The following is a 19,503-nucleotide window of genomic DNA, read 5'->3' as shown; positions in this document are numbered from 1 at the left end:
GCATCATATGTTCCCCCAGACCTATATGGCGCAGGACTGCCAATAAAAATTTCCAATTCACTCGATCAAATGCCTTTTCCGCATCTATACTTATAACGCATAGAGTATGCCTTACAGTTCTCATCAGTACTAGTAATTCATGCACACCATGATTTTTTATTTTTTTCCCCCCAAAATCAACTCTTTGAATAACATCAAAAAATATGAGATCAATATTTCTTGCTTTATTTTGTCTGTCAGAGCTGGACAAATATAGGGGCCAAGTTGTCAATTTAGCAAAATCTGGATGTGATACCAAGCTATATAGGTTTTAAACTGTTTTGAACATACTGTTTTTTTTTTTTATTTCAGAATTTGAATGAATATGTTGCCGCATTAATAACTCTCAAGCAAAAGATTATTGATTCAGAGTAAGTGAAAGTTCTGCTACTTTGAAAAATGTATTTCTGAGTTGTACAGGATATTTCAACCATGGGTTCTATGCAGTTACCTTCAGGTGATTGGACAATGACAAAAAAAAAAAGAAAACTGCAAGAAGATTCCCAATATAAGTCCTCCCGCTCCCATCTAGCCATCTTGCTAGTGTACTTAGGTAATGGAGCTCTTGTCTTTATTTAAGATGCTTATTTCTTGCTGTGGAGATATTTTCTTTCAGATAAGGATATATATTAAAGGAGTTGTAAAGGAATTTTTTATTTATTTTTGCCTAAAATTAATGTCTGCAAGGTACAGTAGGTGACCGCGATATTGTGTTTCTAGCACAACAGCATCGCGCTGATTCTCGGCGACATGGTGCCGACATCTCGCACTAGCTGGAATAGACAAAGCACATTCCAGCGAGCGCGTCATAGAAGCGACGGGGATCCGACTTGGATTCCCGCCAATTCTAGGTGCGGCATTTGGTATGCATTCCTGAGAGGGAGAACTCCACGCCAATTTTTAAATAAAAAACCGACATGGAAAGCGGAGAAGACCCCCGGAGAGCAGAAGACCCCCCGGAGAGCGGAAGAAGAAGCCCTCCCTGCTAAAAGAGCTAAAGAAGACAGGGGGGGCCCCCGGAGCAGACTAATACATTATTTTAAAAACCCTGTGTCGTGTGTTTATTAACTTTAACACTTTGCCTCCAGATGAATGGGTAGGGGTACAATGTACCCCATATCCATTCACTTAAGGTGGGGGGCCAGTATCTGGGGGCCCCCTTCTTTGAGGGGGCTCCCAGATTCCGATAAGCCCCCGGCCCGCAGACCCCGACAACCAACGCCCAGGGTTGTCGGGAAGAGGCCCTGTCCTTATTAACATGGGGACAGGGTGCTCTGGGGTGGGGGGGCCCCGCAGTGCGCCCCCCTGCCCCAGAGCACCCAACCCCCCCATATTGAGGGCATGCGGCCTGGTACAGCTCAGGAGGGGGGGGGGCGCTCGCTCGTCCCCACTCCTTTTTTGGCCGGCCGGGTAGCGTGCTTTGGATACGGGTCTGGTATGGATTGTAGGGGGGACCCCCTACGTCGGTTTTTCGGCGTAGGGGGGGTCTCCTTACAACCCATACCAGACCTAAGGGCCTGGTATGCTCCTGGGGGGGGAACCCATGTAGTTTTTTTATTAAAAAATTGGCGTGGAGTTCTCCCTCTCAGAAATGCATACCGAACGCCGCAACTAGAATTGGCGGGAATCCAAGTCGGATCTCCCGTCGCTTCTATGAAGGCTTTGTCTCCATCGCGGCAAGCCAGCTCGGCGCTGGCTCCCGCAATGGGGCTCGTAGGTGGTCAATCTTGCCGAGAAAGGGAGCGAGATTGACACAATATCGCGGTCACCCACTGTGGACAGAATAGTGTAATGATTCTGTTTAAAAACGAGTAAATACCTATTAAATTCCTTCATCTATATCACCTCCGGCGTTCTAGTTTCTGTTCTCTCATTCACTTCCTGGTTTGCCGCGCTAGTTCATGTAAGAACTACATTTCCCAGTATGCATTGCGGCACGCCCAGTAATTCACACCTCCTTGAAGAGAGCGTCATGCCGCACAGATGTAGTTCCCGGGAGGGGGCGAGCACGTCACTGACCACCACAGTAAAGCCTCCCTTCACGGTGGTGAGCAACAATCAGACAAGCAGGAAGTGAACAGAACAGAGAAGAAATAGAGCAACTTCTGAGCAAAAACGAACAATGAGGAAGTGAAAAGAGGAATGTCTGCAGGTAAAGGATGCTTATTATAAAAAAAAAAATGTTTTTCCTTTACAACCCCTTTAAGGATCCTGGCTGTACCATAGCTACTGCAGTTCTTTTTGTGGCTTTCTGATTGTCTGACTCCTTGGCTGAGTCTTGGAGGGTACCACTCCACTTGGGTTAAGATGTGGGATCTACCTGTAATGTTGCTTCAGGCATTGGATCCTTCATGCACCTAGGCACATTGTGCATCATTTTGAGATAGTTGTAGGGTACTGTCCAGGTCTAGTGCTATGGTTCGTAACAAATTGTCAGTGCTATTGGGAAGAGGCAGCTTGCAAAGGAGTGGTTAATACACAAAACCCAATAATGTAAATTGATGTGCAGCACCAAAACTATTGTATGAACTATATACAGTGATCGAATACAAATAATAGATTGCCCTGGACCACAAAGCATTTACTGTTTTTGTCAATCTACTTCAAGTTCAAGATAGAATCACTGTTAGGAAGTGGCATCAGGAGGTCTTTCTGGAATCCATAGATATCAAGGGTGCATTCTTTCATGTTCCGATTTACTAGGGCCCCAAGTGGTTCTTGTGCTTTGCAGTAGTGCTGGAGGACTGTCAATTTGCAGCCATGGCCCCTCAGGTGTTTACCAGATCATTGGCGCCGGTGCTGGCTGCCTTGAGGTCAAGATGAATAATGGTTGTAGAGGCTCATTTGGAACTGTCAATCACTGTTTAGAGGCTGGAGGAGTTTGGGTGAATTTTAAATCCTGATTCTGTCACAACCTTTGAAATTCCTTGGGCTGATGTTGAATACTAACCAGGCCAAGTTGTTTCTTGTGTCACAAAAACGCTGGAAACTACAAATTCAGGTTTGCCTGCTTGCAGGTGATCGCTATTGCCTGCAAGTTTTGGGTCTCATGGTGGCAGCCTTCAAAGTGATTTCTGTATGCTTAACACCACAGCAAAATTTTTCAGCTTGAGATCCAGATTCCTCTAAATTATATAAACCATACCCCAAAATAGCAGCATGAAAGTAGTTTGTTTGTTTGAAATCTCTGCAAATGTATTAAACATAAAAAACAAAGTATTCACAGCCTTTGCCATGACACTCAAAATTGAGCTTAGGTGCATCCTGTTTCCACTGATCATCCTTGAGATGTTTCTACAACTTGATTAGAGTCCACCTGTGGTAAATTCAGTTGATTGGATGTGATTTGGAAAGGTACACACCTGTCTATATAAGGTCCTACAGTTAACATTGCATGTCATTGCACAAACCAAGCCAAGGAATTGTCTGTAGACCTCAGACTTTTTTTATTGAGGCACAGATCTGGGGAACGGTAAATAAACATTTCTGCAGCATTGAAGGTCCCAATGAGCACAGTGGCCTCCATCATTCGTAAATAGAAGATGTTTGGAATCTCCTGTACTCCTCCAAGAGCGGGCCCCCCGACCAAACTGAGCAATTGGGGGGAGAAGGGCCTAAGCCAGGGAGGTGACCAAGAACCTAATGGTAACTCTGACAGAGCTCCAGCATTTCTCTGTGGCGATAGGAGAAACTTCCAGAAGAAAAAACATTTCTGCAGAACTAGAGTGGTCAGACAAAAAACACTCCTCAGTAAAAGGCATATGACCGCCACCTGGAGTTTGCCAAAAGGCACCTAGAGGGGAATCGGGCTGTGAGAAACAAAATTCTCTGGTCTGATGAAACAAAAATTGAGCTCTTTGGCCTGAATGGCAAGTGCCATGTCAGGAGAAATTTTGGAAACCAGGCACCAATACCATCACTACAGTGAAGCATGGCGATGGTGGCCTTATACTGTAGGGATGTTTTTCAGCAGCAGGAACTGGGAGACTAGTCATGATCGAGTGAAAGATGAATGCAGCAATCTACAAAGACATCCTTGATGAAAACCTACTCCATATCTCTCTAGACTGGGTTTATCTTCCAACAGGACAACAACCCTAAGCACACAGCCAAGATAACAAAGGAGTGGTTACGGGACAACTCTGTGAATGTCCTTGAGTGACCCAGCCAGAACCTAGACTTTAACCTGATTGAACATCTCTGTAGAGATCTGAAAATGGCTGTGCACCAACGCTCCCCATCCAACCTGATAAAGCTTGAGAGGTACTGCAAAGAATAGGAGAAACTGCCCAAAAATAGGTGTGCCAAGCTCGTAACACCATACTTTAACCACTTCAGCCCCGGACCATATTGCTGGTCAATGACCGGGCCACTTTTTGCGATTCGGCACTGCGGCGCTTTAACGGACAATTGCGCGGTTGTGCAACGTGGCTCCCAAACAAAATTTGGCGTCCTTTTTTTCCCACAAATAGAGATTTATTTTGGTGGCATTTGATCACCTCTGCGGTTTTTAGTTTTTGCGCTATATTTTTTACCTCAGTTTAAGGCCGATACGTATTCTTCTACATATTTTTCGTAATAAAAAAAAATCGCAATAAGCGTTTGATTGGTTTGCGCAAAGGTTTATATCGTTTACAAAATAGGGGATAGTTTTATGGCATTTCTATAAAAAAATATTTTTTACTAGTAATGGCGGCGAGCAGCGATTTGGCGGACACTTCGGACATGGCAGGGAAGGGGTAACAATGCCACTGGCAGGGAAGGGGTTAACACTAGGGGGCGAGGAAGGGGTCAATTATGTTCCCTGGGTGTGTTCTAATTGAAGGGGGGGGGGGGGGGGGTGGGACTGACATGGGTAAATGAACAGCGATCTGTCATACATTGTATGAACAGACGATAAGTCATTTCTCCCCCTGACAGGACCTGCCGGGAGCTGTGTGTTTACACACACAGCTCCCGGTTCTCGCTCTGTAACGAGCGATCGCGCGTTGGCATCAGGGGCCCCTATTGGCTGAACTGCGAGATGACGTATATCTACGTGATCTCACGCAGCCGAGCCGACCTGCCGCCGTATAACTGCGGCGACTGGTCGGCAAGCAGTTAAAAAGACTTGAGGTTGTAATCGGTGCCAAAGGTGCTTCAACAGTTTTGAGCAAAGGCTATGAATACCTAATGTATGTTTATTTTTTTTTATTTATATAATATATATTTGCAAAGATTTCAAACAAACTTCTTTCACGTTGTCATTATGGGGTATTGTTTGTAGAATTTTGAGGAAATAATGAATTTACTTCACTTTGGAAAAAGGCTATAACGTAACAAAAATGTGGAAAGAGTGAAGCTCTGTGAATTCTTTCAAGTTGCACTTTACTTTAAGGCCCCATGCACACGGGACGCTGGTGCAAACTCTGTGGAACACACATTTTTAAAAGCTAAAACCAGCGGTTAGAAACGCCCGTTTTGCCACATTTGCATTTTAAAAGCGTTTAGTTAAGAAACAAGTTGTGGCAGGTCCACTTGCCATGTCACCTGCCACAAGTTGTGGATTGTCCACTTGCCAAATCACCTGGCCACATCACCTGCCACAAGTTGTGGATTGTCCACTTGCCATGTCACGTGCCACAAGTTGTGGATTGTCCACTTGCCACGTCACCTGGCCATGTCACCTGCCACGTCACCTGCCACAAGTTGTGGATTGTCCACTGGCCACATCACCTGCCATGTCACCTGCCACAAGTTGTGAATTGTCCATTTGCCATGTGACCTGACCATGTCATCTGGCCACGTCCCCTGCCACGTCACCTGCCACAAGTTGTGGATTGTCTACTTGCCGCATCACCTGGCCATGTCACCTGCCACAAGTTGTAGATTGTCCACTGGCCATGTCACCTGGCCATGTCACTTGGCCACAAGTTGTGGATTGTCCATTCGCCACGTCACCTTGCCACTTCACCTGCCACAAGTTGTGAATTTCCACTTGCCACATCACCTGCCACAAGTTGTGGATTGTCCACTTGCCACGTCACCTGGCCACATCACCTGCCATGTCACCTGCCACAATTGTGGATTGTCCACTTGCTATGTCACCTGACCACATCATCTGCCACAAGTTGTGGATTGTCCACTTGCCACGTCACCTGCCACAAGTTGTGGAGTGTCCACAATGCAATGCAAGCAATTCGTTTTATATATATATATATATATTTTTTTTTTTTCTTACAGCGTTTAGCCACGTTTTGCATCTGAAACGTGGAAAACCTTTTGCGTCTGAACCCATTTTTTTGCTTCTGGAAAAACGAGGTTAAACGCAACTGCCTAAAAACGGCAATAAACGAGACTGTGTGCATGGACACATAGGATAACATTGAATGTGTTCAGGGGCAGTTGAAAAAAGTATCCAACTGCCTCTGAACACGTGTTTAACAGCGTCTCGTGTGCATGGGGCCTAATGCATTCTCTGCATTAAGATAAGAGCTATGAGGACAGCAAATGCATCCTCAGCTTTCCCTATTGGGCATTGATTTCTCTTGTTTGTAAGGCAGTCAGCTGGTCATCAATTCATATGGTAACCGAGTTTTACAAGACCTTGATTTTTTATTTATTTTTATTTTTAGACCGTCTATTTCTATGTTTTTTGGATAGAAGAAGATCCTGGACTGCCGCACACCTTAAAACAATGGCCCGGATTCAAAGACATTTGCGCTTTATTTGCGGAGGCGCAGGGCAACGATTTTGCCCTGCGCCCCCGCAAATTTGCTCCGCTGCCCTCGGTTCACGGAGCAGTAGCTCCGTAAATTGCGAGGGCACGCCGGCAAAATTGCCCGGCGCTAGAGCACGCAATTTAAATGATCCATAGGGGGCGGGAATCATTTAAATTAGGCGCGCTCCCGCGCCGAGCGTAGAGCGCATGCTCCGTCGGGAAACTTTCCCGACGTGCATTGCGGCAAATGACGTCGCAAGGACGTCATTTGCTTCAAAGTGAACGTGAATGGCGTCCAGCGCCATTCTCAAATCACTTTCGCAAATGACGTAGATTTCAAATATCGCGACACGGAAACGACGGGTATCCTTTAGCATTGGCTGCCCCTACTATTAGAAGGGGCAGCCTTACGCTAAACACGCCGTACGGAAACAACGTAACTTGCGTACGCAGGGCTCGCGCAACATTGTGAATCGGTGTTAGTATGCAATTTGCATACTATACACTGAGCACAATGGGAGCGCCCCCTAGCGGTCATCGCAAGAATGCAGCCTAAAATATGCGTGGCATAAGAGCCTAATGCCACGCAGATTTTAGGCTGCAGTCGGCGTTACGATGTTCCTGAATCGGGAGCATTCGTAACGCCGGAGCAAGTAAGCAATTGCGCTGTGTAACCTATGGTTACACAGGCGCAATTGCTACTTGAAGCTGGGCCAATGTCTTTATTGTACAAATGAAATCCAAAAAACAACCAAAGCAATGCAGTCAATATGAAGTGAACAACAGGAAAAAGGTGGCTGTCGCATACCTCCCAACAAGCGCAGATTTTGCAGGATTTTTCCGCAGTCCCGCTAAAGGGTTAAATTTCCCGCACTGAGAGGATCCAAGCCCCCCCCCCCCCTCAGTACTGTAGGAGGAGGTGGGCGGAGCTGAATGGGCAGTACTGCTGGAGGAGGCGGGCGAAGCTGAATGGCAGCTGTACTATAGGAGGAGGCGGGCGGAGCTGAATGGCAGCCGTACTATAGGAGGAGGCGGGCGTAGCTGAATGGGCAGTACTGCTGTAGGAGGAACCGTAGCGGCGCGTCGATGACTGCTGAGGGAGGAGACATTCTGTGCAAAGGTGAGAGGCATCCACTTCGTCCCCCCCCCCCCCTCAAGAACCCCAACCCCCCCCCCCGCTCAACAACTTGGATTCACCCCCCCCCCCCGCTCAGTCCCGCAGTGGACTTTTTAAATGTTGAGAGGTATGGCTGTCATGTTTTACATCATGTGATGTGAAACATGTCAGCCACCATTTGTACAATAAAGACATTGTTTTAAGGAGTGCGGCAGTCCAGGAGCTTCTTCTATCCAATGCACCTGTGTATAGCCGGCACCTTTTTGGTTTAGTGGGACGGAAGAAAAGCCAAGGGATCAGCATTTTTTTTAGAGCGGTATCATCTCTCACTTATTTCTATGTTCTCTTTTAACTGCTCCATTGTGGCACTGCTTTAGGATATCACAGATGTTGATCTAAAGCAAAAGCTTTGCCCTCCAATAGCTCCTTCTTTTTTTTTTTTTTTGCTCTGTACTCTGTAAAATCACATTCTCTGTGTTTAGTGGAGGGAACGACATCCTCTAGCTTTGCTGCTGCCCTTGTGTATAAATACCCTTTTTGTTTGCATTGCAAACTGAGTTCCACAGTATAAGGGGTTTTGGCCACCAGCAGGAGCCACCCCCTGGGTTGACTTTTATTTTAGTTGTACTTTGTATTCTACTCCAGCAGGGGGAATTATACCCAGTAGGTGATAATTTAAAGCAGTGTCCTCCAATGAATGCAGAGAAAAGGATTTACAGTAGGTACAACAAAATCCTATTTTTACCTGGAGAATGCTTGGCATAAAAGGAATCAGTTTTACATTTAACCACACTGAGTGTGCTTTTGCAAAACAACTTTCTCTGGGATTTGTTGCTTTTCTGCAAGCCTGTCATGCATGTCATTTTAGTATTGTATACCTGCATTCTGTAATGTCTTGCAATCAGTAAATGTGGCCCAAATGTATTTTTTTTTTAATTTACCTTTATTTTTTGGTGTGTCCTGTATAGTATATTTTATAGCCCATGAGGCTGTAACATCAAAATTGTTGAAATATCTAGTAAATGTTATTGCTGAACATATTCATGTAATTAAATCTTCATATTGTTTCGCTCCACCTTTTAATTCTATACTAATAATAGTTTTTTACTTCTTACCTGTTTTTCAGCCACCTGCTCGCTGAGTATCAACATAAATGTGATGATATCCTTTACTTTAAAAAGGGTTTGCATTCATTTAAAACATGTCAGTTTTTTTTTTATTATTTCAACTATTTTTGCCACAATTAAAACTCTATTCTAGTATTGAACTATATAATGAGAACCTCTCACCCAAATTTGCTTTCACTCCTGGCTCCATGCATGCAATTATTCCTGTAATTGTGCCGTTTGTGAACAGTGCTATATAGATGGCCTTGGTGCTTTTAACATTGAAAATTTACCCTGTTCACACGTATAGTACATTCTTAACGTCATTAAAAAAGGTGTGAAACATGATGAAAGTAAAACACCAGAGGGGGAAAAAAAGCACTAGTGCACACTTCACGTAATATTTGGGGCCATCGTATTTACCTTGTTCCTTAATGAAAGTGGCTCCAACGTTTTGGAATTATGGTTGTAGTCCACTTTGTGTATAATTGCTTTGGAGATAGATATTGGTTTGCTCAACTGGGGAGCGATCATTTATGCAGTGAGGGCGAAATGGATGGAGAAGTGGGGGCCCTCCAATGTATCTCTTTCCTCTCCTCCTTTCTGTAGTATTCAACTGTCCTAGGGATAGTTGATCAACATATCAGTTACTTTTCAGACTCTAATTTTATATTTTACACATGGAAAAATAAAAGATAGTTTTTTTTTCTGTGGGCTGGAATCTACAGTATATGTGATCTGCACATTAAATTGTTACCAAAAGATTTACAAGATCAGACATTTGGGCTGTGGGTAAGGGTGAGTACATGAATTTGCTACAGGGGGTGAGTCCAGAGGGTGGTGATAAATCGGAAGTACTCGGAATGGTCTGGTGTGGAAAGTGGGGTCCCCCACTTTCCACACTCCTAAATGATCTGGATGATGGGTAAAAACTGATAAATCTCAGCATTTGCTGACGATACAAAGCTAGGCAGGGCAAAAATGTATACGCAGGATGTGGAAACCTTGTAAGAAGATCTAAACAAATTAATGGGGTGGGCAACTACATGGCAAATGAGGTTTAATAAAATAAAAAAAGGGGGGAAAACTCTGCACTAAACCCACTTACAAGTGAGGAAAAATTGATATATGACCTCTAAATAAAGGAAGGAATGAAAAAAATGAGTGAAAAATTAATTTAAATAGGGGAGTGCTGCTACCTATTCAAAGCTCAAATACTTAAACTTCAAAGACATACATACAAAAAAGAAATAAGTGCGTAACTCCAAACATTTAAATGTGCAATCACAAGGGAGTGAAATAATGTTATATCAAAACCATAAAGTGATGAAAAAATTGATGTGTTGATACACCCTGTACCAGGTGAACAAAAAATATATAAATAAACCCAAAACAAATAAAGAAAGAGGTAATTGAGTGATCAAAGTCCTCAAAAAAATATATCAAAGAAAATCCTGACCACCAGATACTTCCAAGCAATAGTTCATTAATCGCTGCAGACTTTAACCCAACATCTTGAAGAAACTTGAATCTTTATATTCAGCTGAAGAAATATAAATACTGGGCCGGATTCAGAAAAGAGATACGACGGCATATCTCCTGATACGCCATCGTGATTGTGAGTCCGGCCGTCGTATCTATGCGCCCGATTCATAGAATCAAGTTACGCATAGATATCCCTAAGATCCGACAGGTGTAAGTGTCTCTTACACCGTCGTATCTTAGGCTGCAATTTCACGCTGGCCGCTAGGTGGCGCTTCCGTTTGTTTACGTGAGGAATATGCAAATTAGTATTTACGTCGATTCAGAAACGAACGACCGCCCGGCGCTTTTTTTTTACGTCGTTTGCGTTTCGGCTTTTTCCGGCGTAAAGTTACCCCTGCTATATGAGGGGTATGTGCGGCGTATCCTATGTTAAGTATGGCTGTCGTTCCCGCGCCGAGTTTTTAAATTTTTACGTTGTTTGCGTAAGTCTTTTGCGAATACGGCTGGACGTAATTTATGTTCACGTCGAAAGCATGACAATTTGCCGACGTCATTTGGAGCATGCGCATTGGGATTCAGTCGCGGCCGGCGCATGCGCAGTTTGTTCGGCGTGGGGACGCGCTTCATTTAAATGATACACACCCCCTAACCGCCGAATTTGAATTCCGCTGGGTGATTTATGCTACGCCGCCGTGAATAAAGCACTTGCCTGAAAAACTTGCGGCAGCGTAACGTAAATGAGATGCGTTACGCCAGCAGAAAGATCCGCTGATCTTTCTGAATCTGGCCCACTCGTTGGACCCCGGTTTTAAGGAGGTCAGATGAGCTTGTGCATCAGCCTGCCGGGCCCCGATGTATAATCACTTATCTTGGGGAGGAGTGCTTCTATTTTGCAAGAAGGAAGAGAAAAGACTTCAGCTGTCTTTCCAGGCCGTATGACACAAGAAGAATGGTAGTCAGATTTCAGCTTGGAAGATGCGGGATAATAAATTCTGAACACGTAGACTCAGTGGAAATGGAGGGAGAAAAAAGAGATCCTCATAGTGTAGTATATCCAAAGAATTTATAAAAAAAAAACACTTTAAAAACTTCACAGCAGGCACCAATCCACTTTTAAAATTCTCACAGCAAGTCACTTCATCATAAACTCATGATAGAATAGAAAAAAAACACAGCATCAAAAAAAAAATATATATTGTAAATAAAATATACAGTCAAGGAGCGAACCAAAGAGCTGGAGTATGAGTGTGATGGCGTTTTAAGAATAGCTCCACCCGACATGTTTCCCCATAACTGGCTTCAACTGGGAAGGAGACTGACTTGCCACGCCACCACATCACACTTGAATACTTCCTGGACGGGCGTGACACCGGAAGTGAGATTTTTTTAGTCCCACCCCCAGGGTCACCGAAGTAAGACAACTTCAGATTACAGAAAAAATTGTAAAAAATACCATGTTCTTTACCAATACAGACATATATATATATATATATATATATATATATATATATATATATACAGCAAAGACAGAATAGTTTCAATAGATACATTTTAAATAAAATGCATATATATGAGAAACCATAAAAATATTTCATTAATAATCTAGCTAGTCTCTGCTTAGATAAGGATAGCAAAAATTAATTGTCGGCCGGTATTAATATTACAATTTAGCAAAAATATATATTATTAAAATATTTAAAAATAGAAAAATTATTTATTTATAAAGTAAAAGTTAACATTTTAAAAATTCAGAAGGCGAAGGTCGGACACATCAACTGTTATCTATATAACAGTTGACGTCCCACTCCAAAGGGTCGATAACACTGGAGGTCATATATCCATCGAGTTTCATGTCGAGATATATGTCTCACCAAGTCATCTCCCCTCCAGTGTGGAGTATATTTCTCAATGGCCAGTACTTTCAGTAAAGAGGGATCCTTGTTATGGTGAAAAAGAAAAGGTTTTGAAACGCTATGTTCAGTAAAACCTTTGGAGATATTTCCTATGTGTTTCCGAATTCTAATATTCAGTGCTCTTTTGGTTCTACCAATATATTGTAGCCCACAAGGGCAAATAAGAAGATAAATTACTCCTTTAGTTTCACAAGTAATAAACTCCTTGATTTTGTAGGTCCTAGATGTCACATATGAACTAAAGGTAAAAGATCTCATAGTTTTAGAATTCTTACACACTTTACATCGCCTACATGGAAAGAAGCCTTTCAAGTTACCAAACATACACATTTTGGGGGGTATATGTCAACAGCACTGGGTGCCAATCTATCCTTCAAAGTGGCAGTTCTCCTGTAGATGACATTGGGTCTGGTGGGTAAATGTACCCCCAGTATATCATCTCCTTTGAGAATTTTCCAGTGCTTTTTCATAGTTTTGTTAACCCACCAATGTTGTGATGAAAAAGTCGTAACAAATGCCCACTCAAAACCATTATTATTTGTATTCCTGGCTTTGGGTTTTAAAAGTGTTTCCCTTTCCATGTTAGTAATTTTGGTGAGATCACTGTCCAGTGTGGCAGCTTTATATCCTTTGTCTAGGAAGCGATTTTTAAGGATATCAGCTTGTTCTTTAAAGTCTTCTATTCTGGAACAGTTTCTTCTTATCCTCTGGAACTGTCCTTTAGGAATTACTTGAAAGGCTTCTTTCCATGTAGGCGATGTAAAGTGTGTAAGAATTCTGAAACTATGAGATCTTCTACCTTTAGTTCATATGTGACATCTAGGACCTACAAAATCAAGGAGTTTATTACTTGTGAAACTAAAGGAGTAATTTATCTTCTTATTTGCCCTTGTGGGCTACAATATATTGGTAGAACCAAAAGAGCACTGAATATTCGAATTTGGGAACACATAGGAAATATCTCCAAAGGTTTTACTGAACATAGCGTTTCAAAACCTTTTCTTTTTCACCATAACAAGGATCCCTCTTTACTGAAAGTACTGGCCATTGAGAAATATACTCCACACTGGAGGGGAGATGACTTGGTGAGACATGTATCTCGACGTGAAACTTGATGGATATATGACCTCCAGTGTTATCGACCCTTCGGTTTCAACGTGGAGTGGGACGTCAACTGTTATATAGCTAACAGTTGATGTGTCCGACCTTCGCCTTCTGAATTTTTAAAATGTTAACTTTTAATTTTTCTATTTTTAAATATTTTTTAATATTTATTTTTGCTAAATTGTAATATTAATACCGGCCGACAATTAATTTTTGCTGTCCTTATCTAAGCAGAGACTAGCTAGATTATTAATAAAATATTTTTATGGTTTCTCATATATATGTATTTTATTTTAAATGTATCTATTGAAACTATTCTGTCTTTGCTGTGTGTAAGTATTTAAGTGTGATGTGGTGACGTGGGAAGTCGGTCTCCTTTCCCAATTGAAGCCAGTTATGGGGAAACATGTCGGGTGTTTATCACACTCATATACTCAAGCTCTTTGGTTCACTCCTTGGCTGTATATTTTATTTACAATATATTTTTTTGATGCTGTGTTTTTTTCTTTTCTATCCTGAATTTTTACATATTTTTTTATGATGAAGTGATTTGCTGTGAGAATTTTAAAAGTGGATTGGTGCCTGCTGTCAAGTTTTTAAAGTGTTTTTTTTTTAAATAAATTCTTTATATATACTACACTATAAGGATCTATTTTTTTTCTCCCTCCATTTCCACTGAGTCTACGTGTTCAGAATTTATTATCCCGCATCTTCCAAGCTGAAAACTGAAATCTGACTACCATTCTTGTGTCATACGGCCTGGAAAGACAGCTGAAGTCTTTTCTCTTCCTTCTTGCAAGATAGAAGCACTCCTTAAAACCGGGCTCCAACGATTGGGTAAGAGTCAGTATTTAGATTTCTTCAGCTGAATATAAAGATTCAAGTTTCTTCAAGATGTTGGGTTAAAGTCTGCAGCGATTAATGAACTATTGCTTGGAAGTATCTGGTGGTCAGGATATTCTTTGATATATTTTTTTGAGGACTTTGATCACTCAATTACCTCTTTCTTTCTTTGTTTTGGGTTTATTTATATATTTTTTGTTCACCTGGTACATGGTGTATCAACACCTCAATTTTTTCATCACTTTATGGTTTTGATATAACTATTTCACTCCAAACATTTAAATGTTTGGAGTTGCGCGATTATTTTTTTTTGTATAAATGAGGTTTAATGTTTTAAAATGTAAAATAATGCATTTGGGTGCCAAAAATATGAATGCAATCTATTCGTAGGGGGCGAACCTCTGGGGGAATCTAGGATGGAAAAGTACCTCGGGGTCCTAGTAGATGACAGGCTCAGCAATGGCATGCAATGCCAGGCTGCTGCAAGCAAAGCCAACAGAATATTGGCATGCATTAAAAAAGGGGTTCACTCCAGAGATAAAATTATGATTCTCCCACTCTACAAGACTCTGGTCTGGCCACACCTGGAGTATGCCATCCAGTTCTGGGCACCAGTCCTCAGAAGGGATGTGCTGGAGAGGGTCCAGAGAAAGGCAACAAAGCTAATAAAGGGACTGGGGGATCTTGGCTACGGGGAAAGACTGCAAGCACTGAACTTATTCTCTCTGGAGAATAGGCGATTGAGAGGGGATATGATTTCAATGTACAAATACCGTACTGGTGAACCCACAATAGGCATAAAACACTTCCGCGCAAGGGAATCTAAAAAGACACATGGAAATTTACTAAAATTAGGTTTAACTTTAAACTGTGTAGAGGGTTCTTTACTGTTAGAGCGGTGAGGATGTTGAATTCTCTTCCATTAACAGTGGCTTCAGCAGAGAGCATCAATAATTACAAAAAACTATTAGGCACCTAAACAACCACAACATACAGGTGTGTATATACAATGTAATATTAATATAAAAGCACACCAACAGGTTGGACTTGAGGGACTTGTGTCTTTTTATTCAACCTCACCAACTATGTAACTATGGTTTAGAATGGTGTTTTGTTAGATTCTTAGGCTGCGTTCACATATATGCAAATTGGATGCTTTCTGAACTGCATCCAATACGCATGACATTTGAATTCTCTGCAAATTTAAAAATTGTTTTCTCTTTTCGTCCATAGACGGACATAGCCTTCTCAAGTCTTGATATATGGGTTATGTTCCGTCTAATAGGAGAGGACTAGGCAGAACATGTTGGATATCCTAAATACATGTTATTTTAACAGAGTTTAACAAGGGAGCTGCGGTGGCTCAATGCGATTGGCACTGCGCTGACAAGCCATTCACCTCTGCAGCTAGGGGTTCGGATCCCGGTCTCGCTACATGTGAATTGAGTTTGGTGGTCTCAGCCCGGCTCCCGGTGGGTGTGCTATGCGAGGTAAGCCTGTGCTTAGTACGCCCACCCCTCTCCCACAAAAAAACACCACACACACACTCAAAATTGGGTTAACATGCACGCACTTTGACCAAGCGGTCTCTAAAAAAAGAGAGGCGAAGGACTAACGGGGCTGGTTGAGCGGGCTAGATCCTTTCACTCCCTTATAGGGAGTCCCTCTGCCCCGTTGGGCTTCAAAGCGGAGCAGGTAGGGCGGGCTGTGTGGGAGGACCCCCACCCGGGGCATGGAGAAAGGTGGCAGATTGCCTCTGGGGGAGGCCTGCCTACTCCCAACTCCTGCAGTCCGGCTCCTCTCTCGAGTACACGCACAAAATACACTTTAAAAAAAAAAAAAACAGAGTTTAACAGCTCCGCCCAGGGGGCGATCTCTCCGGTCATAACCCCTCGCCGTGCAGTCAGCAACTCTTTTTTTTCCCCTGCCTAATAGAGGAGTAGGACCTGGCTCCCTTTTGGTCCCAGGGTCCTAAATAATTTTTTTTTTTTTTTTTAATTAATATTATTATTTTATTTTAAGAATCTTCTATCAACTGCCGGCTGGGTGACAGGTTTGATATTTATAGATTCTTGTAGTCCCCCCCAGTCCGGCCATCGAGCGTGAGCAGCCCTTAGCTACGCGCTGGGTTTGCCACCACGGACCCCATGGCTCCAGGGATGGCCGGTAAGCTATATGCTCTGGGGTCCACATATGACTGGGCTGTTGTTGTCTGTCACAGTGGACTGGGCCTACAGCTACTCCGTACTACTCGGTTGTAGGCCTGTCAGGGACGCACCAGCATGTCCTCGCAAGGGCGGGTAAGTACGGTTCCTCCTGCCTCGGCAGGATGGAACGGCTGGGCTTTCCTAGGATTAAGGGGTTCTCCTGTCCTCCCTTTCTCTGCCCTCTGTCATCTTTTTTTTTTTCCTCCTGGTATGCCTGTGGGGGGACTCTAGGTCCCGGCTGGGAACTGTGGGGCTGTCGAGGCCTGCTTTCTGCGGGAGTGGTCTGTATGTTTGAAAGTCTCAGCTACGGCCTTCTCATCCACATCGCGGCGTTCAGGCGCCATTTTGGTGGCGCTGACACAATTTTTTCTCTTGCGTGCCTTTTATATTATTATTTTGGATTGGCGGCCATTTTTCCTTGGCCGCGCTGTGACGCAGCTCTGCATTGTGGGCAGCCATTTTCTTGTGGTCCGCGCCCTTTTCTCTGAGGCGTCTGGCGGCCATTTTGGATTAGGTTTAGGCCTCTAGCACTGGCTGACTTCCTACATGGCGCGAGCAGCGCAATTCACCTCACAGGTTTCCTCAAACATGTGCTGTGTGCTGAACGGTCCCTTGCTGGGTGGTGAGTTCCCTGGGTAACCCCCCGGTCAGTGCAGCAAGGAGGGTGGATTTTTTTTGGTTAAGGTGTCTTGACTTGGTCCCTAAGGGCTGTCAGTGGACAATTTGGAGTCGGTAGCTGGCTTGTCTTCCCTAAACATTCCAGTGGCAGCAACCGGTGCCCCTGAACCTGCTGTTCCCATGGATACTTTGTTTGCTGTTCTAGAGTCATTTGTGGCCAGGGTGGAAGCGTCATGTGGGCGTAAGGGGGGTAAAAAGCGCCCCCTCCCCCTGCCATCGTCGGGGGAATGCTCAGACTCAGATTAGGGCTTGGCTGCAGGAACGGGACCCCGGTTCTGGAATGTTAGAGGATGCGGACCAGGATCTCCCTGGTGAGGAGGACCCCTCATCTGGGTCCGCGCAAGACGGGGCACTTGTAAGTGCACTTATCAGTGCTGTGAGGGACTCTCTGAAGCTGCAGGATACAGCTGAGCCGTTCCATGTTCACCATGCTGGGGTCAGCGTTGCGGCATATTTTGGCTGCGATTTTGGTGTCTCAGGCACTCGCTGAATGGGCAAATATCTTACACCAGACAGTGGAGGAGCACCAGCTTCCTCCTGAATGCGTGAGACTGGTTGACCAGTTGGTACAGGGACTTGTGTACGTCTGTGACGCAACCCTGGGTGTGACCCATTTAATTTCCAGGGCCTCTGTATCTGCAGTGGTATTGCACCGCCTGATTTGGCGTAAATGCTGGTCCGCTGAACAAGCTTCCAAGAAAGCTCTGGCAGATCTGCCTTTCAAAGGTGGGAGGATTTTTGTTACCGCGCTGGACGACATCATTAAGGATGTCCCTGGAGGTAAGAGTATGCTTCTCCCTCAGTCCACTAAGGGAAGGGGGCCGTGCCGTAAGACCCTACTATTTCGCACAGAAGCGGTATTTTCGTCAGTCAGGGTTAGCCGACAGATCCTCCTAGACTGACAAAGGTCCAGCTGGGGGACAAAAGCGTCCCTGGGTGCGCAAGCCAAACAAGCCGGCAATCAAGCCTGCTACTGCATGAAGTTTTGCCCCCGCCCGACTCATGGGTGGGGGGATGGCTTCGCGGGTTTGTGGCTCGGTGGATCTCCTTGCTCCCCGACCAATGGGTCAGGTGGTCACTTTGGGGTACAAGATAGTTTCTTTCCTGTTCACCAGATTCTTTCCCTCAAATTTTCTCCTTCCAACTCCCTGGACTTCTTTAATGGGGCAGTGCAAGACTTGCTGAGGTGCGGGGTAATTTTTTTTTTTTTTTCCATAAACAATTTTATTGAAAGATAATGAAACAGTACAATATACAGACATGGAAATAGATTGATGCAAGTTTACATGGCATATACATATAGCAAAAGGGTGTCAGGGTTAGCATGTCTGCTAAGAGTACAATCCCATCGTCTGGGACTGTTAAGCTGTGACGATATGGCCGATAATCAAATCATAACACAGAACATTTTCTGAGGAAAAAGCGGAGAGAAAGAGGAGAGGAGGGAGAGAGAAAGAAAAAGGAAGGGAAAAAAAAGGGAGGGGGAGAGAGGGGGAGAAGGACCAGCGGTGGGGAGTCATCAGTGTCGGCGGTCCTCCGCCAGGGAGGTCACACCCGAAGGGCACTGCAACACTAACTCCGTAGGGATAGGCCCATAATGGTGGCAGTCTAAAAACCATGGGCTTGGAAATGCGGAGTTGTTTTGAAGTGGGTCCAACATGCCCAGGTGTTTGTAAATTTCGCGATGCGCTCTTGGGAGATATGAACTAGCTCTTCCATTTCTTCGATCTTAGAGATCCTGCTAAACCATTCTTTAATCGTCGGAGTGTGTGTGGAGCGCCAATGCACCTGGATGCAGAGCCTCGCCGCATTCACCATATGCATGGCCAGGGACTTAAAGTACTCAAATCTGGTCAAATGCGTGTGATGTAGGAGATATTGTGCTGGGGAGTAGTCTTGGTATAGGTAGTAACGTGTGCAATAAGCTCATGCACTTCTTTCCAGAATGGCTGGAGGGAATCACAGTCCCACCATATGTGGAGCATGGTCCCCCTCCCCACTTCTCCAGCACGTTTCCAGAACCGCTGGGGAAAATTTGTGCAGGAGAGCCGGGGTTCTATACCAGCGCGTTTCAATTTTATAGCAGGTTTCCTGGGTAGCAACATTAAGAGATCCCTTATGGATACATTTATCGATACGGGCCCAGTCCTCCTCATTCAGGGAGCTCTTAAGCTCAGATTCTCAGGCAATACGATCTGGAGATTTGGGGATACTATCTGAGAGAATCGGGTATATACTGGAGATCAGGTGTCTCTGTGGAGAAGACTGCAAACATAGGTTTTCGAAGGGTGTCAGCTGCCACGTCCAAATT

General features: G+C 44.1%; 1 protein-coding gene across 5 annotated transcripts in view; it reads left to right on the top strand.

Annotated features, from left to right (window-relative positions):
- The window catches only part of ICE1 (interactor of little elongation complex ELL subunit 1), a 537,335-nt gene that overhangs the window by 56,771 nt on the left and 461,061 nt on the right, over positions 1–19,503 (top strand). For all 5 annotated transcript variants that reach the window (XM_040353451.1, XM_040353452.1, XM_040353450.1 and 2 more), the window contains 2 exons: positions 352–410; positions 8,983–9,017. In XM_040353451.1, the coding sequence (XP_040209385.1) occupies positions 352–410; positions 8,983–9,017 (94 nt within the window). The remainder of the gene's footprint in view (positions 1–351; positions 411–8,982; positions 9,018–19,503) is intronic.

This window comes from Rana temporaria, chromosome 5 (genome assembly GCF_905171775.1).
Source record: "Rana temporaria chromosome 5, aRanTem1.1, whole genome shotgun sequence".
Taxonomy (NCBI): Eukaryota; Metazoa; Chordata; class Amphibia; order Anura; family Ranidae; genus Rana; species Rana temporaria.
Note: the sequence above shows the minus strand (reverse complement) of the source record. Positions and strands in the feature narration are given on the sequence as shown.